The 22,503-nt window shown below is 43.4% G+C and overlaps 6 protein-coding genes across 6 annotated transcripts; 4 read left to right on the forward strand and 2 right to left on the reverse strand.

Annotated features, from left to right (window-relative positions):
* Window positions 1–151: 151 nt before the first annotated feature.
* Window positions 152–1,060, reverse strand: LOC135500150 (uncharacterized). The gene has a single exon (XM_064791396.1). It carries the CDS (start codon window positions 1,058–1,060, stop codon window positions 152–154), a length of 909 nt encoding a protein of 302 aa, XP_064647466.1.
* A 5,192-nt stretch (window positions 1,061–6,252) lies between these two features.
* Window positions 6,253–7,455, forward strand: LOC135500152 (uncharacterized). Its single transcript, XM_064791397.1, has one exon. It carries the CDS (start codon window positions 6,253–6,255, stop codon window positions 7,453–7,455), a length of 1,203 nt encoding a protein of 400 aa, XP_064647467.1.
* A 45-nt stretch (window positions 7,456–7,500) lies between these two features.
* On the forward strand, window positions 7,501–8,172 carry LOC135500153 (uncharacterized). Its single transcript, XM_064791398.1, has one exon. The coding sequence runs from the start codon at window positions 7,501–7,503 to the stop codon at window positions 8,170–8,172; it is 672 nt and encodes a 223-aa protein (XP_064647468.1).
* Window positions 8,173–8,410: 238 nt separating this feature from the next.
* Window positions 8,411–9,553, forward strand: LOC135500154 (uncharacterized). Its single transcript, XM_064791399.1, has one exon. The coding sequence runs from the start codon at window positions 8,411–8,413 to the stop codon at window positions 9,551–9,553; it is 1,143 nt and encodes a 380-aa protein (XP_064647469.1).
* A 9,878-nt stretch (window positions 9,554–19,431) lies between these two features.
* LOC135500523 (putative nuclease HARBI1) lies at window positions 19,432–21,978 on the forward strand. The gene is made up of 3 exons (XM_064792044.1): window positions 19,432–20,516; window positions 20,639–20,838; window positions 21,026–21,978. Exons 1-3 carry the CDS (start codon window positions 19,581–19,583, stop codon window positions 21,027–21,029), a joined length of 1,140 nt encoding a protein of 379 aa, XP_064648114.1. The 5' UTR covers window positions 19,432–19,580; the 3' UTR covers window positions 21,030–21,978.
* On the reverse strand, window positions 21,598–22,101 carry LOC135500155 (fibrinogen silencer-binding protein-like). Its single transcript, XM_064791401.1, has one exon. The coding sequence runs from the start codon at window positions 22,099–22,101 to the stop codon at window positions 21,598–21,600; it is 504 nt and encodes a 167-aa protein (XP_064647471.1).
* Window positions 22,102–22,503: the final 402 nt, after the last annotated feature.

Here is a 22,503-nt window from a genome sequence, read left to right on the forward strand (position 1 = left end):
AAGCATGTGAATGCTGGCTTCCTTCGTATTCATGTCCTTGTTCAGATACTTGGCTTGCTCATATCGGACTATAGCAGTTTCTGCTCTCCTCAGTTCCATGAAGGTAAGACCTTTCAACTTTGTATCCCCTTGATCTACCGCTACCTTGCCCTTAAGACGTTGTCGCAGATTGTCCTTTGCCCTTGAGAATCCATGCAACAATTCTCTTCAATTTGCTCCAAGACGAGAAGCGCTTGAACAATGTATCCACTGTTGTCTCACTGGCCAGTCTGTCCTCAACTACCGCTGCGGCACTGGTCTTCTTGATCTCTGGGTCATCCTCTGTTATGTTGTTAGTGACATCTGTATGTGGCCAAGCAGACTCCTCCTTTTGTAGAAACTCTGGCCCTTTCAACCACATCTTGGTATCTCCTTGGTTCTTGAAAATAAGTCCCCTGGATGCCATGTCTGCTGGGTTGTGATTTGTACGGACATAACTCCACTGCTCTGGGATGCTAGCCTCATGAATTGTCGTCAATCTATTTGCCACAAACGTGTGAAATCTACTCGATGTATTCTGAATGTATCTTAAAACAGACATACTCTCGGTCCAGTACCGTATCTGGTCAAACTTGTAATCCATCTCTTGAATGATGATGTATCCGAATTTTACAGCAATGGTAGCTACCGTGAGCTCCATTCTTGGAATAGTAACCTTCTTCAAGGGTGCCACCCTTGCCTTCCCCATGAGAAGTTCCACATTGGCAACAGCATCAGTGTTCACTGATCTAACATATGCGGCTATCCCGTATCCCTGTGCGCAAGCATCGGAAAATACATGTAGCTGGCATGAAACTACGTCGACAAAGGTTATTGGCTTGAGACATCTGGGCACAGACAGTATATCCGGCAACTTTAAATCCTCCAACCACTGTTGCCATCTCGGAGTGTTCTCTTCACCAATCTGGTCGTCCCATCCTATTTCCTTCTTGCACAATGATTGTAGCAGTATTCTTGCTGGCAGGACAAATGGTGATGCTATACCCAAAGGATCAAACACGGAGCTGATGACAGATAGCATTCCTCTCCGGGTTGCTGGTTTCTCCCCACATCTAGTCTGAAAGCTCAGAGTATCATCTTTTACTGACCACACAACTTCTCAACTGTTGTGTCCCCACTATCAGTATCAATATCCAACTGCAAGATTTTCGCCCTCTCTGAGGTTGGAATATAGTTGTTGATTTCTGCATGGTTACTCAACCACTTTGTGAGCCTGAAACCCCCTTTGCCAAAGAGTTCTGTAATAACCTTGGCAGTGGATACTCCTTGTGTCACATTAACAACTGATTTAATGAAGTCATCAACATAAAATGACCACAGTAAGCCATCAACCACTTCGTCAGTTCTGTGTAGTGCTACGTTTGCACATGCGGGACTGGAAACAGCTCCAAAAGGCATTCTAACCATCTTGTAAATTTCAGGTTCCATTGAACAATCACCCCCTGGCCACCACAAGAACCACAAGAAATCAGTGCAACCCTCCGATACCCCAACGTGCTAGAACATACTTTCTATGTCTGCAGCAAGTGCAATGTTCTCTGTAGCAGCCACTGAGACAATTAGTATTTTCACGATCTGCTATATAGCAAGTACCTTTTTTGGGCCTTCTTTTTTACTCCTTTACAAAAGGTAGGTTAAAAGCTTTACCTATAATTCTCCTTTTCGTCAGTAAAATGTAGTTATTAGTATGTTTTAGATAATTGGAGGTTTATTTAGAGTTTATAGACTTTATGAACAGTCTTTCTAACATTTTATCATGTAAACATGAACCTTTTATATCCTTACGCCTAAGAAGCTCATACTCCAGACAAGAAAGATCATTTTATTTTCTCAATTTAAATCCGGTCAAATCCATAAGTTCACAGGATCTCTATCAAGTGAGACAATGGTATGTACAAGTATACTAGTCATAGCACCTACTGAATATGTTATTTTGATATGAGATACAAAAATGCAGACTTTATTAAGGGTTAAAACTTTGTACCCTCACACATGTGGGCCATTTCTTTGTTCAATCCAGTCATATGTTTAGTGTCAGATGAAACTGCTGTATATGTAAACTGTCTGTACTTTCTATAAAGGAGTTGTGCCTCCTGTACTTATATTTGATCCATAAAGACTGGTGTGTAGTTCATGTATGTTTTGTAGGAGTATTTCTGCCCAAGCTGCAGTATTAGACCATGCCATATACATGCATATAGAATGCATGTGTACATGTAATTTGTATAGCATACTTAAATATCCAGAAAGGATGTGATTAGTATTAATTACTGTGTTGTTATATGCGTGTGCACTGAACCTTAACAAAACATTGTTACTTAGAAATTGTATTTTTTGTATTTTACAGTCTTTTACGGTGTATAAACAGTAACTGCTGAAGAAAAAGAATAAAAGAGATGCACCCGTACAATTAAAGACATATTCGTTATTGATCCTTCCTGATGGACTTAACAGTAAAAGACATTCTCATATCGAATGAAAGTCCAGAGCCGAGATGCCGCTAGTGACAGTCTAACGATCCAGAATAAATGTACTTGTACTAAAAGTATGTGCCATGCAACATGTGGACATTGCCAAGTAAGATTTAAAATACACGTCGTACAACATATAAACATTTAATGCATTCCAATCAGTACCTCACGAGTAAAAGGCCTACGCCTGTGTGAACACGATGATAGAACTGCAAGTGAATATTCCAGATCATCCATCGACATGACCGTCCCTCATCAAGCCACAAGAGAGTGACAACACCACATCGAGTGAGACGAGAGGACTTCACGCAGAGACACGAAGAAGTGATTGCTACAGAGACACTCTATTGAAATTGTATTGATTATTGTATGCTAATCTCCATTACCTTTGAGGTCTTGTGTTTATAGATTGAAATATTTCATGGTTGAATTGGTCGCCTATATGTATTACAATCTACATGAATGCCTTTTGTATCAGCTCAGTTACGCAATAGGCCCGATGTTGTTCAAAACAGTGATACCTCGGATAAATGTTCAGGTTTAGTTAATGACCCACTGCTGACACTACTACCTTCCATGCTTTGATTTGACCACGTTATAGGACATTTCTTAGTGGCTGCATCACTTCCTTTCTCAAATTGCCCTGTGGTCATGCTTGTGAAATTGCAGATAAAATAGGTTTTTAGATGAACCGCAGAGAACCGACCTCTTAGCTTGGGTCACTAGAGATTACTGATTAGAGAATTTGATTAAACTACAGGTTCAGTCTAATTGCCAGGTTATCTTGCGTCTTGCACCGCCATGGATCAGCAGGAGCCAGAGCTCGCAGAAACCACGAGAGATGAAGATAAAGAGAGCAGGATGCAGTCAGAAGAACAAAGCCAGGTTGAGAAGAGAAATGAAGGTAAGGGTGAGAAGCCAGCTGAGGTCAATGAGCCTTCAGGAACACCCGAATCCGAGAAACCCCCTGAAACGATTGAGGTAGTGGAACCCTTCCGGAGATCTTCCAGAGAGAGGAAGCCCACCGAGAAGGCCAGAGAAAGTCAAAGACAAGAAGTACTGGAACGATTTTGGAAGTCAGCAAAGGACTGCAAGGCTTCTGCCAAGAACGTCAAGGAGACCACGGGTCAAGCTACTGCCCTGGAGCTGCAAAGAAGTCTTCTAGAAGAGCTGGAAAAGAGTAACGCAGGACTAAATGAAGCCTATGCTGAGGTAAGGAAATCTTACAGTCTTCCCCTCTCAGAAGTGCGTAGGATTGCAGATTCCATCAGTGCCCTCACTGCAGAGGCAGCTGGTTTACTCAGGGGTAGCCGGTCAGAGGATTCTCGATCCCATCGATCACCTCGATCTAGCCGAGCATCTAGCCGATCATCACTTAGGAGAGAAGCGGCTGCTCAGGCTGCAGCATTGCAGGCAGAGCTCAAGGCGAAGAAAAAAGAAGCAGAGAAAGAAGAAGAATTGGTGCAAATGGAGCTCGAAGAAGCCAGAAGACGTGCTCAGGATGAGGCTGAGCAAGCAGCAGAGGCCGCTAGAAAAGCTGCCCTCGAAAAAACAAGAAGAGCTGAGGCAGATGCTGTCCTAGCCAGGAAGAAGAAAGAGATAGAGAACCAAAGACTCGCCACGCGACTAATGGTGGAAGAAGCCAAATTGCGGGCTCTGGATGAAGAAGAAACATCTTCAGAACTGAGACGTTTCCCCATCCTTACAGAGCACGAGGAAATACTTAAAAAACCGAATCCGGAACCACGTCCCACAATGATCGTTCCATCTCCACAATCGGTCCAGCCTGCTAGACTTCAAGATGCCAAATCAGACCTGACGCCACTTCCAGAGAACAAAGCTACCACCACCCAGTCCTGTCTAAGACCAGAAGCCGCAGTGTGGCAACCACAACCTAGTCATCAAAGTGAGATGCCCACCCATTCCCAAGCCAGCTGTGTTCAGCGGAGATGCACTTCAGTACCCCGCCTGGACTGCGTCATTCACTGCCTTGATTGAAAACAAAGGAGTACCCCCAAGTGAAAGAATTCACTACTTAAAAAGATATCTAGGTGGTCCAGCAGGAGAAGCAGTCGGAGGCTGTTTCCTTCTCCGGAGTGATCAGGCATATGAGAAAGCCAAATCCATATTAGAAGAGAGATACGGGAGTGACTTTGCAATCCCTGAAGCTGCTTTCAGAAACAAGCTTGATTCATGGCCGAAAATCCAGCCAAGGGACAGCATCGGCCTTAGGAAACTGTCGGATTTCCTGCAGCAGTGCCTAACCGCGATGGATGCTATCCCTGACCTACAGATCCTTAATGACAGCAGAGAAAATCGGAAGATACTTTTCAAGCTTCCAGATTGGCTGGTAAACAGATGGAGCCGTATTGTTGCGAATACTAAGAAGAGGACAGGCCGCCACCCACAGTTTGCCGATTTTGCCAAGTTTCTGTATGATGAAGCAGATATTGCATGTGACCCTATCGCCTCTTTAGGGTCCCTAAAGATAGATGGAGACAAAAGAGAGAAACAAGGCACACCCCTGAAGCGTAGGAAGGGTGCAAATACTTTGGCCACTGGTGGCAAGAGTGAACCAAAGCCAAATACAAAGAAACCAGAAACAAAGACTTCATGCGACTTCTGTCAAAGGCCTGGCCACTCTGTTCAGGAGTGTAGAACACTTCAACATAAACCCAAGTCTGAACAACAAGACTTTATAAGAAAGAATGGGTACTGTTATGGTTGTCTGAAACGGGGTCACCTCTCAAAGGAATGTCCAGCAAAGGCTACGTGCACAAAGTGCCAGAAGCGTCATCCGACCTCCCTGCATGAAGACAGGCCGAAGACAGAAACTACACCAAGGAATGACCCGGCAACTACATGGCCCCATCAAGCAAAGGAAACTGAGGAAAAAAGCGCCACCGACACAGATAAAGCCAAGGAGGCAATCTGCAGAAATGCCGCCTCGGGAGCCAACTCGATGTCATCCATGGTGGTCCCAGTGTGGATTTCCAGCTTGGAGCAGCCAAGCCAGGAGCTCGTCGTATACGCTCTCATTGATACCCAGTCGGACACTACCTTTGTGGCAAGACAGACTGTGGAGTCGCTAGAGACTTGTGGCGAACCAACACAGCTGAAACTAACGACAATGACAGCCAAAGATAAGATGATCCACTGCAGCAAATTCAAAAATCTGCAAGTTAGAGGATTCAAGTCCAACTCCAGAATAAAATTGCCTTTAACATATTCAAGAGAATATATTCCTGTGGAAGAATCCCACATCGGAGACAGCCAACAGATGGCCCCATCTTGCCAAGATTGCTCATCACATGCAACCCCTCCTAAACTGTGAAATTGGCCTTCTTATAGGATACAACTGCCCCAGAGCCCTAGCACCTCGAAATTGTGTCAAGGGGAGGGTAATCAGCCATTCGCAATTGAAACAGACTTAGGATGGAGTATTGTTGGGGGCGGGGAACAAGAGGAAGATTCCGGAGATGCGATCGGCCTTACACATTCCATAGTCGCCAAGGCGGTTTCCGAGGATGTTTGTTCACCAGAGAACCAGATCAGTGAAGTAAGGTTCGTCTTGAAGACATCGATCAAAGAAGAACCCTTGACCCCACAAGATCTTGGCAACATCCTCGCCTCTGATTTCCACGAGTGAGAGCCAAAAGAGCAAACTTGGTCACAGGAAGACACAAGATTCATGAAAATATTAGGAAACCGGACCTACCAGCAGGAGGATGGGTTTGTCACCATGCCCTTGCCGTTTAGACAAGAGAAACCAGACCTTCCTAACAACAAAGCCACTGCACTAGTGCGACTAGGACACCTTCGGAGATGTTTCAAGAAAGACCCAATATACTTCTCTGACTATAAGGCCTTCATGCTCGACATTATAGAAAACGGAGAGGCAGAACGGGTATCTGAGGGTCACCATCAAAGCCAAGGACCAGTCTGGTACATTCCTCATCACGGAGTGTACCACCCAAAAAAACCCGGAAAAATCAGGGTGGTGTTCGACTGTGCAGCCAAGTTTAAAGGCACCTGCCTTAATGATCATCTCCTCCAAGGTCCCGATCAAATGAACACCCTCGTGGGAGTACTCTGCCGCTTCCGAATGGAAAGCATCGCACTGATGTGCGACATAGAGAGGATGTTCCACCGGTTTCTGGTGCACAAGGAAGACCGTGACTATCTTCGCTTCCTGTGGTGGAGTGATGGCAATATTGAAGAAGAACCGGTAGAATATCGGATGAAAGTTCACCTATTTGGGGCAGCGTCTTCTCCCGGATGTGCCATTTATGGCCTTCGGTATGTTGCTAACAAATACAAAGACTTAAGCCCTGATGCCGCCTCCTTTATCCTTGGTGGATTTTACATGGACGACGGTTTGATAAGTGAAGAAAGCGCAGAGAAGTCCTGCAGTCTTATTAAAGGCTCCACGGAAATATGCCGCAAAGGGAATATTCGAGTCCACAAGTTTGCCTCCAATAGTCGCGAGGTACTGGAATCTGTCCTTGCTTCAGAGCGTGCCAAGGATATTATGAACCTTAATCTTGCGTTAGACGACCTGCCTATCGAAAGGGCACTTGGGATTGAGTGGTGCGTGGAGTCGGATGAATTCTGCTTCAGGGTGATCCTGAAGGAACAACCCCTGACAAGGCGAGGTATTCTCTCCATGATTTCTTCAGTCTTTGATCCTCTAGGATTCTTGGCACCTTTCATCCTCAAGGGTAAACAGATCTTACAAGAACTTTGCACGAATGGCGCTGACTGGGACCAACCCCTACCTGAAGAACTGCACCCTAAATGGGAAAGCTGGAGACGCAACTTGCATGATTTAGCGAAGATCAAAATTCCTAGATGTTACAAGCCAGAGAACTTCGGTACAGCTGTACAGGCAGAGCTTCATCACTTCTCAGATGCGTCCCTCAGTGGATATGGCCAGTGCAGCTAAATTCGCTTGATAAATGCTGAAGACCACGTGCATAATACCCTCGTCATGGCAAAGGCAAGAGTTGTACCGCTAAAACCAGTGACCATCCCTCGGCTAGAGCTCCAAGCTGCCGTTGTGTCGATCAGAATCAGCGACCTTTTGAATAGAGAGCTTGACATCCCGAATATCACGAATGTATACTGGACAGACTCCAAGGTAGTTCTTGGTTATTTACAGGACGAAGCACGCAAATTTCACATTTACGTCGCTAACAGAGTGCAAAGGATCAAAGAATCATCAGACTCAAGCCAGTGGAACTACGTTCGAACAGAAGAGAATCCAGCCGATTTCACATCAAGAGGTCTTGCAGCACAAGAACTTCAGATCACCAACTGGTTCAGAGGTCCGACATTCCTCTTGGAAAAGGAGATCCCCAACACTGCAGATGTCACAGCACCAATAACTCTGTCACCTTCTGACCCCGAAGTCAAAAGGGTCAAGACTCTACAGACGAAGAGCCAAGCAGTGACCTCACTCCTAGACAGATTCGGCAAATTCTCCAGTTGGTCTAAACTGCTAGCAGCTATTGAGGCACTCCAAGCCAAGTGCATAAGGAAACTGGGTGAACCCTCATTATCACTGCAGGAGTCCAGGAGCAGGGCCGAAAGGCTGGTCGTTAGAAATATGCAATGCCAGTACTTTGAAGATGAGATTAAGGATCTGAAGGGGAAAAGGTAACTAAGAAAGGGGAGCAGCCTCTTCAACCTTGACCCATTCTTAGACGAATACGGGATCCTACGGGTGGGAGGAAGATTGAGGAGATCATCAGAGGTTTTCGAGGTGAAACACCCAGTGATCATGCCAAAAGGAACTCATCTAACATAATTATTCATCCGATACATTCATGAACTGGTTGCACACCAAGGACGCGCCATGACTCTCAAGAGACTAAGGTCCAGTTGATTTTGGATCTTGAATGCCAGAGCCCAAGTGGCATCTTACATATTCAAGTGTGGTGTGCCGCAAGTTACGTGGAGAAGCCGCATCCCAGAAGATGTGTGACTTGCCAGGTGATCGATTAGAACCAGCCCCGCCATTCACCTTTTGTGGTCTGGATTGCTTTGGGCCATTCCACACCCAAGACGGACGGAAGCAACACAAACGCTATGGACTGCTATTTACCTGCCCAGCCCTTAGAGCCGTCCATATCGAGCTACTGGATGACATGTCAACCGATGCCATGCTTAACGCCCTTCGCCGCTTCATAGCTATCAGAGGGAACGTCTCTAAGATTCGCTGTGATCATGGGACGAATTTCGTTGGAGCGCAGCGGGAGTTGGCTGATGCATTAAAGGAAATTGACAGCGAAGAAATTAGAAGACAACTAGCTGACCAGTGCGACTTTCAGATGAACACCCCACATTCGAGTCACATGGGTGGTGTCTGGGAGAGACAAATACGATCAATTCGTAGTGTTCTCACAGTAACAATCAACCAAGCTCAGGGAAGACTAGATATATCTTCAATGAGGACCCTTCTGTACGAAGCCATGGCAATTGTTAACAGCCGACCTCTTGCCACAGACACTATCAACGACCCTACCGAACCTGAGCCAATCACCCCCAACCACCTCTTGACAATGAAATCAAGTGTCCTTCTACCACCACCTGGTAACTTCGTCAAAGAGGATGTATACGCCAGAAAAAGATGGAAAAGAGTCCAGTATTTGGCCAATCAATTCTGGACTCGTTGGAAAGCTGAATATCTGTCAAATCTCCAATCGAGACAGAAATGGCAGAAGACCAAGCGAGAGATTGAAGTTGGTGATGTGGTCATTCTGCATGATCAAGAGCTTCCACGTGGAAACTGGGAAATGGCAATAGTAGAAGAAGCCTTCAAGAGCAGTGATGGGCTGATCCGCAAACTCAAGCTTAGGATGCCCTCAGAACTAACGAGACAAGGAAAGCGTGTTAGCGAGAACCCACGATTTTTGGAAAGACCCATACATAAGGTCACAGTTTTGATAGAAAGGCAGAATCAGCAGTTGGGCCCGGCCCAGCCTTGGTTGCTGAGCATCATCGGATGTCCGTGCTGGATGCGTGGTATTTTTGGCATTTAGACTGATTCCGCTTTGACCAAAAATGTTTTAGTTCGGCGATTTTCCTTCTCGTTATCCTTGTTCAAAAAAAAATCACAGGGATTTTGGGTGGGAGTGAAGCAGCCACTGAGACAATTAGTATTTTCAGGATCTGCTATATAGCAAGTACCTTTTTTGGGCCTTCTTTTTTACTCCCTTACAAAAGGTAGTTCCTTGCTAAGAGGTTAAAAGCTTTACCTATAATTCTCATCTTCGTCAGTAAAATGTAGTTATTAGTATGTTTTAGATAATTGGAGGTTTATTTAGAGTTTATAGACTTTATGAACAGTCTTTCTAACATTTTATCATGTAAACATGAACCTTTTATATCCTTACGCCTAAGAAGCTCATACTCCAGACAAGAAAGATCATTTTATTTTTAACCAGGTTTTCGAAGAAATACCTGGTTATTAAATTACCGAAAGTGCCGGGCGGTCGGGCGATCGGGCGGTCGGACGGTCGGGCGGTCGGGCGGTCGGGCGGTCGGGCGGTCGCTGTTCTCTTGTGACACTGATTACTTTAAAACGACTGAAGATTTTCTGTTGAATCTTTTTTTGTATACTGCTGGTAAGTAGACGTTGGTTCCTTTCGAAATCCAACTCGATTTGATTCATTGTTTAGCCACCAGAGGGCGCTTTGTGAAAAACAAAATCTACCATAAGTCCCTTTGTAAGGGTGGGTTTCTCACCAGATTTTTATGGTAGGCTTTACAGGTGATGGCACACGATATATCACACGATTTTTTTATTTCATCAATTTTTTAGTCCTATAGGTGGCGTGTTATGAAAAACTCGTATTGATTCTCGTCACACTGATAACTTTGAAACGACTGGAGATTTTTTTTTGATTTTCCCTTTTAGCCATTGACACCCTTTAGAACTCCTGAACAGACCAAGTGTGGGTTCCGCAGGATGAGCGGTTTGGCCACTAGGTGGCACAGAGCGAAATTTTCCAAAAACTGTTCCAGAAGCTGATTTCTCCCAATTCTTTAAGTTGGGGATCATGAAACAAATCTGATCATAGAGAGCAAAGCTTTCTCTTTCATTATCAATAAGCGTAGTTCATGAATTTTGCACCAGGTGGTGTTACTAGCGCAATTTAGTGAGCACCCCATCGGGGGGGCAATTTAAATTTTGCGCGAGTTATCCCACGTGCAGTCCCACGTGAAGCCAACGTCACGTCTCGGAGTCTGCGCAGTTCAGAAGCAAGGAGACAGTGCCGGAGAACGCTTCGTGTCTAGCTATTATACGCAGATACAAGAGGTAAGTTCTCATCGAATTCACAACTTCATGGGCGATTTTGGCTGCCTGTGTTATTGCAGGTATTGATGAAACATTAGGGAAGGCTTGGATTGTTCAATTGATTGAGATTGATTTGAGAAATAGTTTGTCGACGATCGTTGAAAGATGATCCAAAATGCAGCTTGGTCTAACAACGTACGGTAACTCAACTGCGTAGTTGCATTCTGGCTTTTTAGGTGGTCAAAACTTGGGTCCTGAGACTTGTGCAGATCTGCAATTTAAAATCTAGGGGGTGGGGGGAGGTGGGGGCGAGATGGGTCTTAAGTTCATGTCTTCTCAGTTCCCAGAAGTGTCAGATTTCATAGAAATCGCGGCTTAAATTGACGCCGCCGATCCAGAGTTGTAGAACGCTTTTCACGGGTCTCGATGAATAATTTATGCGTCATACTTCTTTAAACCAATGAAATAAAAGCCCGCGTAAAAATGTTGTCAATGGGATTCCTTATTTGGTCACGCTACTCATTCATGTAGGAAGACAGTTGCCGGCTTGAACCGAGATCGAATGGTAGGCCTACCCGTTCTTTGTTTTTACTGTTCCGTTAGCACCTATTTTCACACGAATAAAAGTAAGATATGGATTAAATCTGGACATCATATAAAGGCCATACCAATGACTTTTTTCAATGTTTCTTGTCACAGTCAGTTACAAGGCCATACCAATGATATTTTTTATTATGTCTTGTCCCAGTCATGTTAGAATCCATGGCCCTTGGGCACAGCAATAGATATTGGTGTCTTGTTCTTACCATTGCACAGAAGGCCATACCAATGAATGTGTTTTATTGTTTCTTGTCCCAGTCAGTTAGAATCCATTAGTCCTTTGGTCACATCAATGGATATTGGTTTCTTGTCCCTACCATATCAGATAAGGCCATACCAATGATATTTTTTTATTGTTTCTTGTCCCAGTCATGTTAGAATCCATGGCCCTTGGGCACAGCAATAGATATTGGTGTCTTGTCCTTACCATTGCACATAAGGCCATACCAATGAATGTGTTTTATTGTTTCTTGTTCCAGTCAGTTAGAATCCATTAGTCCTTTGGTCACATCAATGGATATTGGTTTCTCGTCCCTAGCATAGCAGATAAGGCCATACCAATGATATTTTTTATTGTTTCTTGTCACAGTCATGTTAGAATCCATGGCCCTTGGGCACAGCAATAGATATTGGTACACCCTAACTCCTTTCTTTAGATATATAATCATGCCAAAACTGAAGAAAACATCAAATACTATGAAAGCACACCGTCATGCCATTTATATAGCTGAAAAGAGACAGGTCAGTTCATTCATTTCAAATCATAACTATGACATGACTCATCCTTACAATATTTCATTCTCAACTTTATCTTTAAACACAAAAATGAGATGATGATATAAATGACAGCTTAAAGTCCTTTTTTTCCAACCATCCACTTCCTCAACTCCTCTTCCACCAATAGCACTGTCAACCATTTTTTCCAAGACAATTCACTATCATCCCTGACCTCGCACACACCTTCATCAAATCCATTGTACAATTTCTTTTTTCTTTCCAGAACTACTAGAAAGTTGAATATTTTGTAGGCAACACTGATATCACTGATGATGTCATCATGGCAGCCATGAACCTTATGCATCTTTATGCAAATCGCCTCAAATACGAAGGACATATCGGTTACTATTCTCCAGCAGAGTTGCACTTTCTATCTCAAAGTGAAGATTCAAACAAACGTCCACCACCAATACCAGCAGACAAGGACTCAATATTAATCCATCCTCTAAAAAACCATTGGAGTACATCATACTATCATTCTACGTCTAAAAGAATTTACATCTACGATTCTTTAATGTCCTCGGAACATTTGCAACAAACATTCCTCCAGTTATGCCTTGTCTACAACCAGATAAACAATGATAATGTGGAATATGTTGATGTGACGCAACAATCAAGTGACCCTATTTGTGGCATCATGGCCATAGCCTTTGCATTCTCATGTCTACTTGGATTGAACCCGAAAAAAATAACTTATGATATTGGAAATACTAACAGTCGTTCATTCACGGGATGCCACCTCCAAGCACTAATCACCACTGTTTCCATAAACATGAAGATGTCCACCCCCTCGGATTTATACTGAAATCTTCACTGGCTGAAATCAGCATCACGGTACAACAATTCATCACTAGTTAGTTCAGGTATATACTAGTACTCTCAAGAGAGTCTTGCTACTTATACAGCCATACATATGCAATGAAGACTACAGCCATCTTCATCATGCACCATTTACTTACAGTAAGGTACTTGCTGTTACACTTCAGTTCAGTTCATTCTCAATGTTTTCAGACTCGATGAATAATTGAGAAATGACACACATTCTAATATACTAGTACACAAAATGCATCAATGATTAAATACAGATGCTTGTAGTCTTCATCACATATCTATGCCTGTATAACTTCAGTTATGCTAACTCCATGAAGGTACTGTAACTTCTAAATAAAAACTTCTCATATACAACTTTGAAATTAACTTCTTCTTCTTGACTGCATAAAAATCATTCCCAGAACCATTTTCAACCTGAACACTTCTTACTTCATATTGCACATCTTTTCAACTCTCCCAACCCTTCCTATTCCATATTGCAATCTAAACAAACATATAATTTTCGAAAACCTGGTTATTTGCGACGCCCAGCGTGCATCTTGTCTCAATTTAAAATCCGGTCAAATCCATAAGTTCACAGGATCTCTATCAAGTGAGACAATGGTATGTACAAGTATACTAGTCATAGCACCTACTGAATATGTTATTTTGATATGAGATACAAAAATGCAGACTTTATTAAGGGTTAAAACGTTGTACCCTCACACATGTGGGCCATTTCTTTGTTAAATCCAGTCATATGTTTAGTGTCAGATGAAACTGCTGTATATGTAAACTGTCTGTACTTTCTATAAAGGAGTTGTGCCTCCTGTACTTATATTTGATCCTGAAAGACTGGTGTGCAGTTCATGTATGTTTTGTAGGAGTATTTCTCCCCAAGCTGCAGTATTAGACCATGCCATATACATGCATATAGAATGCATGTGTACATGTAATTTGTATAGCATACTTAAATATCCAGAAAGGATGTGATTAGTATTAATTACTGTGTTGTTATATGCGTGTGCACTGAACCTTAACAAAACAGTGTTACTTAGAAATTGTATTTTTTGTATTTTACAGTCTTTTACGGTGTATTAACAGTAACTGCTGAAGAAAAAGAATAAAAGAGATGCACCCGTACAATTAAAGACATATTCGTTATTGATCCTTCCTGATGGACTTAACATTCTCTTGTCGAAATCTTATCAAAATGTCGAAGATATTCCTGGTCAAGTTTGGTCCCTGTAACAATATCTCGTTTAGTGATGTCCCCTGAAACTTTGCCGAACAATCAGACACCACTCGTAGCTTCTGTTTCTGGGGTGGTACACCCCATGATGGGGAACGTACCATTGACGACCTGGTTCTGTTTCAGTTTCATCAGGCGGGACCTTAACAGCATGACCCCTACCGAACAAATTTGTCATGAACTCCATATATTCCCCCTTGTACCTGGGATCCCTGTCCATTCTCCTTCGAAGTGCCATCAATCTCTGGGTAGCTTGGACCTTGTTATTAGGCAACGTTGGTTCTTTATCCTTGAACATCAAGTCCATAGTGTAGCGCCCATTTACCAATTTCAAACTTTTACCCACCCTGTCATCAAAGACCTTGTCCTGTCATGACGGTTCCATCCTAGTGTCGATCAATCACTCCGGGAAGTCGAGATTGATTGCAGTCCTCACCAGTGTTTCTAAATTCTCTATCTCCTCAAAGTGGGTCACCGCTACAACATCCACTCGATTACTAGTATGTTCAATGCCCTTATCCTTCATCAAACTCCATACCACCCATCCTAACCAAGTCTTTGTAGCATGGGGACTGCCCCGTCGCCCCGTAATTGTCCTCAATGGTGAGTAGGCGTCGGGTATCCCATTCCCAATCAAAATACCCACATCAGCTGCTATGTTAGGAACATCAACTTCCTCCAGGTGTGGCCATTTTCTGATGTAATCATATGGGATATGAACAACCTCGTTCCCATTGAGCCCAGTAATTTCCAAGTCCTTGATTATGTTAGTGTACATGGTAAGGGGTTTACCCATTGTGTCCATTGTAATCTGAGCTCTCTTCCCACTGGCTTCTAGGGACGTCATCAATTTATCTGTACCAAAGTTTACACTTGACCCTGTATCAAGGAAAGCTTATGTTTCAACAGTTATCCCACTTTTGGGATTGAGGACGCGAACTGGTATGATGGCTAAGGTACAATCCCCTGTATCAGCCCCCATAGCAACTGGTACCCCTTCATCCTGGTTAACGGTACAGCACCAGCTGTGTTTTCCTTGACCTTTTTAACCTCGCTGACCTTTGCACTATCATGCAATACTGTAGGATGCTTACGATTACATGTGTCACAGGTCATTCTATTCTTACAAAACTTACTGATGTGAGCCCCACTAACCAAACACCCAAAACACAACCTTTTCTCCTTGACATATGTATATCTTTCACCAGCAGGCTTTTTCATAAACTCTTTGCATGAAACAAATGCATGTGAACATGTACAGGCTGACCACTGGACTTGTTTTCACACCTGCCCCCCTTGGATTCAGCCTCAACTTCTGCAGCATTAGTAGCGAATGCTTTCCTTGTTGGCCAGCTTGAATCTTGTCTCGTCTGCGTCTTACTGGCTGTGTTCTTAAATGCGTCACCCTTGCTAGAATGGCCTGTGTTCATGGCTGCTCGCCCATATACCTGATCCTTGCCTTCCTCGCTTCCTTTCGGCCAAATTCTACAAACAGTGAAAACCTCACCGTGTTACCCTGTTCCCTTGTTCTGTCTACAATGTTCCTAAACTTGTCATGCAAATAAAACGGTAGCTTGGCTAACAATTTCCTAACGTTGTCAGGGTACTCCAGCGCCTTGGCCGGCACACTCCACTGCAAACTGACATTCACTCAGAAAAATACCAAAGTTGTCCAGGGCCTTTACATTATCTGGCTTGATAATTTCCCAGTTCAACGCTCTTTCAACATAGGCATTGGCGACAACGTCAGCATCCCCATACCGCTCTTTTAGCTCTGCCATTGCTGCTTGATAACCCATATGAGCGGGTAAATGAGAGTAGCCCCTGACCACATCATGTGCATCGCCCTCCGTGAACTGAAGGAGGTAATTGAAATGCTCATCACTTGAAAGTGTGTTAGTACAAATACGCGACTCAAATTGACGCATAAAAGAAAGATAAGCAAGAGGTTTACCACTGAACTTTGCAACTTCAACTATTGGCTTTTTCATTTTGCGTGTAACAGCCCATAACCCATCATTGAACTGTGGACCCTGATAACCAGCACCATTTCCTGCTAAAGGGTCTCACCTATAGGCCTACCACTATCAGTGTCAACATCAATATCAATATTACATGCATTACTATTGGCACGATCAACAACAGTCTTGACACCAGTTGAATGTCCTTTGCTTGGCACATCCCGGATATTGCTTGCACTGTCCTTGACCTTTTCGACATGTCCCGTGACGTAGATGTTTGTGTAACTGCTCACTTCCTTTGCCGACTTCTTGTCGTCGCTGCCTTCATCCTGAAACATCTCATTCAGAACCCTTTCTCTTTCTTCTAAAACTCGGATCTCAGTCTTGATATTCAGCTGTTCCTCTTTCAGTCTCAACTCGAGCTTCTACTTTTCTAATTTCTCCTTCTGAGCCAATGCAGTAGCTCTAGTCAAAAGTTCAACTCGCTTTTGAGCCTCACGCGCTCTCGCCAGTGAAATGCTTGAGCTCACCCGTTAACTCACACTGCTGGATTTATGCGATAATGATTTCACACTTGCAGGGTGTGAAATCCAGCCCTTGTCCATTTCACCGTCTTCACTGTATTTCACCAGTTGTTCATACACACTAGTCATGTATGTTTCCAAATGTTCTTTGAACTGTCCTGCTATAACATTTCTTTCCGTAAAACAGTTCTGATCATCCTGCCTTTCTGCAGGATTTCTGCAATTTTGACATTGTCATTTGCGTTCAAAATGGCCTCGTACAGACCAAACCACTGGCTATGCTCATGTTTTATTTCATCAACAATACCATGATCAGGAGGACTCTGCATTAACTTTTCTAGTCTACTTTCACATACAGCTAAGTCGCTCCATCCTTCTTTTCTTTTGTTCTTTTCGATACCAAGCTGGTAATCTCGACTCTTTTCTGTTAACTTCATGGTACGTTTTGGCCGTTCCTCCGCTGCTGGCATTCTTGAATCCTTTGCTCGTAAGTGCTAGATCATTACCTTTCAGCAACCGCTGCCATATAGGAGTTTACTATAACGACAGACCAACGATAACGACAGCTCATCAAGTTGATCTCAGCTCTTGTTTATTGTCTCTCTCAGCTCTTGTTTATTGTCTCTCTCAGCTCTTGTTTATTGTCTCTCTGTCTCTTTAGTCATGTCCACTGAAAATACAAACGTTACAACGTGTACTACTAGTGCAATAGGGAAAGGTTATAAAAATAAATTGTCACATTCAAGTCTCATCCACTGTCTTCAGACGTTTTCGTTTTTGACCAGATGGTACTGCCATCTACACTAAGCTGGCCGAGTTACAGGTATAACAGGTATTTCTTCAAATTATAGGCCTCCAACACACTTACAAGTTAACCAACACATTCAGTACTGAGAATACGGTATAATGATACAAAATAGGCCTGTCTTACAAGGTTTAGGTATAAACAGAGGATGAAAACGATCAAGACCTCAACCCTGTACATCACGTGACCATGCCAAACTGAGACCTGGACCACGCCTTACTTTCAAAGTAATTATTTATAATACTACATGAATCAATAGGTTTTCTAAACCACACTTATAGAATGATTTAACTTAACTCTTACCTCCTTTATATGGACCCTAAGTAGCAGTTAGCTGTCCAAAATTACCAGCTTTGTCCATACAAAAATTATTCTGTGTCAATTTCTCTAAGAAGCTAATGGTTGGTGACCACTAAAACCAGTGACGTCATAAACAACCCCTAAAACAAAAGTTCACTCAAGGCGCCAAATATAAAAACGACCGCTGGTCGTTACAGCAATGATACATTACATGTGATACGGGTTTTTGAATTGACGTACTTGTTAAGGTCACAGAGGTCAAGTCGCGTAAATTGGCGATTTGAGCGTGACTGTGGCACGTTTCTTAACCCCTAAGACAATGAACTTGAGACTGTACAAAGGACCCCCTAGGTCAGGTGACCTCTAACCCATGATTCCTGTATCTACTTCGGCAATACTGGACCATCTTGAAAAGCTGTACCGGAGATACAGAAACGGAATGCTGCCCAATGCTGCGTTTATAGTTCTCCATGAAATCATTTTAAAACCCTACAAGTAAGTGTTACATTATATCTTTAAAGATCACCTTTTGTAATTAATTAATAAAATAAAACGTTTTATCAGAAAAAGTGGCACTAATTCGGCCTGAATAAGATTTACAGTCCGAACTGGTGACGCATAATGTGACGTAGGATTGCCGATATCCAGGATGGCGGCAATTGAATTCTTAGGCGGCACTACACTGTGCGGAGGGCACCGTCAAATAGGCCCCTGGCAATCGACACGAGGTAGTCTTTCAGTTCCTAATCATACATCACCATGCAGCATACAGGCACCATGATATCACACTTTAAAGGTTTCCACTTCTTGCCCCCTGGTGGCAAGGTCAAGGATCAACTTGGACCGAAATTCATTGTCAGAGGTCACCAGACCTGGGGGTCATGTATACAAAGTTTCAATGTCATAGCTTTAGCGGTTAGGAAAGGTGCCACTGTTTTTGAAACAGGATACATACGATGGGTGTAAAGTAATGAAGTTAAGTCTTGTGTAGCGTGGTCGGAAGTACTTTATTTGTGAACAGTGCGCATGATCAATATGCAGATGACATAGTAAAAGCAGTCATCACAAGGTGTGATTCACAAGTGACTCTAATAATCTAACATCCCCCTTTTGAGGTAGCTCTGTTGACTAATAATGACTTATGATACTTGACTTAGTTTTTTTTAAATACTCAAATGATTATGCAACAACTACAACAGGTATTCATACAAAACGGATTATGTTGATATTGATAAAGATTATAATTGAATATATTGTCGAATGTTAGTATACCCTTGTGTAGCGTGGTCGGAAGTACTTTATTTGTGAACAGTGCGCATGATCAATATGCAGATGACATAGTAAAAGCAGTCATCACAAGGTGTGATTCACAAGTGACTCTAATAATCTAACATCCCCCTTTTGAGGTAGCTCTGTTGACTAATAATGACTTATGATTGACTTAGTTTTTTTTAAATACTCAAATGATTATGCAACAACTACAACCCTTATTCACCGGATATGGTTTCTAGCGCGAGTTGTGAAAGGGTTGATTGTCCTTGGCGCATTTCAGACAAAGTCGTAGGGCCGTATTCAATATGGTGTTTTAGCGACTGTTTAAGGGTTACGCGCGTACAAATTTCTTGATCGCCCGATCATCGCCTGTCTAAAGTTATACGCCAATTCAGAATAAGCTATTATCCAACATGCGGTTAGCCGACGTCTAAGCAACAAAAGAAAATTTAATCGCCGGGCTGGGCATGTTTATGTCCGCGTTTAGGTGGAACGCAAGTACATGCAGCACAGGTTTAGACATCATGGAGGCGGTTTTACAAATTCTTGAGTTTGCACAAGAGGAGGAGGAGGAGGAGGTACTGTTGGGCCGTCCTCGTGTCGAAAGAGTATTTGAGGTCCGAGTGGATGCGCTCCGAAAGTATAGCGACAGTAAATTTATCCGCAGATTCCGGGTTTCCAAGGACACATTTCGTTGGCTAGTAGATTTCTTAGCCCCGGATTTGATGCCACTAAAGGAGAGTAATCATGCTCTGAACCCGGAGCAGCAGGTGCTGGTTGCCATGCGCTTTTATGCCAGGGCATCATTCCAAATGGACATTGGTGATATGTGTGGCGTATCCCAGGCAACTGTCTGCAGGGTGGTTCATCGCGTTTCCTCTGCTATTTGTGCCAGACGTCAGCAATTCATTCACTTTCCAACCACACCGGAAGAAAGGAGAACTATTGCCGAAGGCTTCTATGAGATTGCCCAATTCCCTGGGGTCGTTGGTGCTATAGACGGTTCCCATGTTGCTATAGTTAATCCTGGTGGGGAGCGTGCGGCCCATTTTATCAATCGTAAAGGTTGGTATAGTATCAACTGCCAGGGTGTTGTGGACCATCAACTTCTTTTCACTAACATTGTTGCCAGATGGTACGGTTCGGCACATGACTCGCGGATATTTCAAGAATCACAACTATTCCGTAAATTTCAAGCAGGGGAATACAGAGGCATTTTGCTAGGGGATCCGGCCTACACTTGCAGCACGTTCATGCTTACCCCGGTTCGCAACCCAACAACACCAGAGGAGAACCGTTACAACAATGCCCAACGACGTACCCGGGGAGTGGTTGAACGAGCATTCGGGATTTGGAAAAAGAGATTTCCCTGCGTCTCCAAGGGAATGCATCTGAGGTGTTCAGTGAGTATCATAAACGGTTCACTGGTGATGGAAACGGTTTACTCCCCCTTGTGTTGTACGCTTTGCCAAAAAAACACGTTAACACAGATAAACTGACTCTGATATTAAATTTCATTTTTCAGTTGGATCACAACATGGCAATAATAGTTGCGACCACCTGCTTACATAATCTCGCCACACGAATGAATGATCCTGTACCGGAGCCAGAAGCTGACCTTCCTCGACGTGAAATCGGTGAACCAGAACGACCCATCAACCCGGCTGAAGTAAATTTCAGAGGAAACTTATTCCGACAACGATTCATCATGCAGCATTTTAATCAGTAAGAGCAACATAAATGGATGAATTAATAAGTGGATTTGTCCCTTCAGAATTCAAAGGTCGATTCGCTTCTGTTTAAGTTTTTCTTTGTAATATTCAGTTTTTGCTTCATAGGCCTTTCGTTTACATATAGCTGCCTGTTTCTGAAGTTCCAATAATTCCATCTTCATGTCGTGTTCCTCTTTCAGATAAGACAAGGCTTCGGTCGTCTTCTGTAATGCTGAACTTGTCGGCTGTCTCGGAGCGACGGCTCTCTGCTGATGTGTGGCAACGAGTGTCTGCTGACGTGAACTGGTGTGGGTTGTCTGCTCACGGCAGACTGTCGAGGACGGCGACAGCCTTCCACGAGTTGAGGACTTGTTATTCCCGCTGAAAAAGGAGTGGCATTTTAACAAATCAGAAAGTACAGGACTATCGTGTTCAAAAGATGAAATGAAATTTTTCATTTTAATGACTGTTGAAAGGAAAATTAGGGCAACAATTTTCATCCACCATTTTCAACGATTCTCTTACCAAACTGACAATTGATCCTCGTTGCTTCTCACTTCTTCTAACTCGACATCTGGTTCGGTGTCATCATCGTATTCAGTGGGCAAATGATATGCACTGTAAAAGAACATTGGTTAATCAAGTGCTTGTAAATTTTCGTAACTTGCTTTGCAGTTCATTACATCACGAGAACCATCCCAGATATTTTTGTTTTATACTGATGCCACTCTGTATCTTGTAATGACAGTAAAATACACGCACTTCCTGCAACTCAGAAATGTGTATTTTTCATAATAATCATCAGAAGGCATACTTGCCTCTTATTTGTATTTCCGCTTGAACTGGTGCCTGCAGTAACATCCTCATCGCGAGTGTCGGTGACCGCTCCAGTGCAATCATCGTCGTAAGTGTTCTTAATCTGCTCCAAATCTTTTGCTATAATGGACAAAATTGCGACTGTTTCTTCGTCGAGGTCGTCAACTTCCGGTGCTCCACCGCCAGTCTTGGCCATATCTATTTTCTTATCCCGTGCGACCGTTTTGGTCTTCCCTTTCATCCTTCTCCATAATTCCTTGAGGTCCTTTGCAGAGGCCCTCGCCCTCTCGGGAAAATTCGCCGCCATTTGTTTCTCGATTTCGTCCCACGCCTTCTGTTTCTTTCTGTTGGAGGAGGTATCCGATCGTTTGTCTTCTATCACCTTCACCTGCAGTCTAATGAGCTGGATGAGGCCCATCCTTTGCTCGTGCGTAAAATTTTCCGCTCTTTTCGGTCCCATAGTTGCAACTACCATACAAAGTGTGCAAGGCCTGATCGAGCCCATTTAAATATCCCTACCCGTCTCGAATTACGTCAATTCATTAAACTTGGTCTGGTGTCGACAATGAAAGTTACGCGATGATCGGGGATTTGACCGCGTACAGCTAAATGTCCGATGATCGCGACTTTTGAAAGGCCGTTTAGGCCTCCGTTTATACGCCCGCGTACAACATCTATTTAAACGGCGCTTAAGAGGTAATCACCGTTTAACTAAACAGTCGCTAAAACAGCATATTGAATACGGCCCATTGTATTTGGGATTAGGCTTTACTACACGGCCTGATCTGGTGGTGACAACATTGTCAGTTGACTGATTGTTTTTGTTTGTCACTGTCCCTGCGGGTGGGGCAGCAATTGGTAG

The sequence above is a fragment of the Lineus longissimus genome, chromosome 16 (genome assembly GCF_910592395.1).
Source record: "Lineus longissimus chromosome 16, tnLinLong1.2, whole genome shotgun sequence".
NCBI lineage: Eukaryota > Metazoa > Nemertea > Pilidiophora > Heteronemertea > Lineidae > Lineus > Lineus longissimus.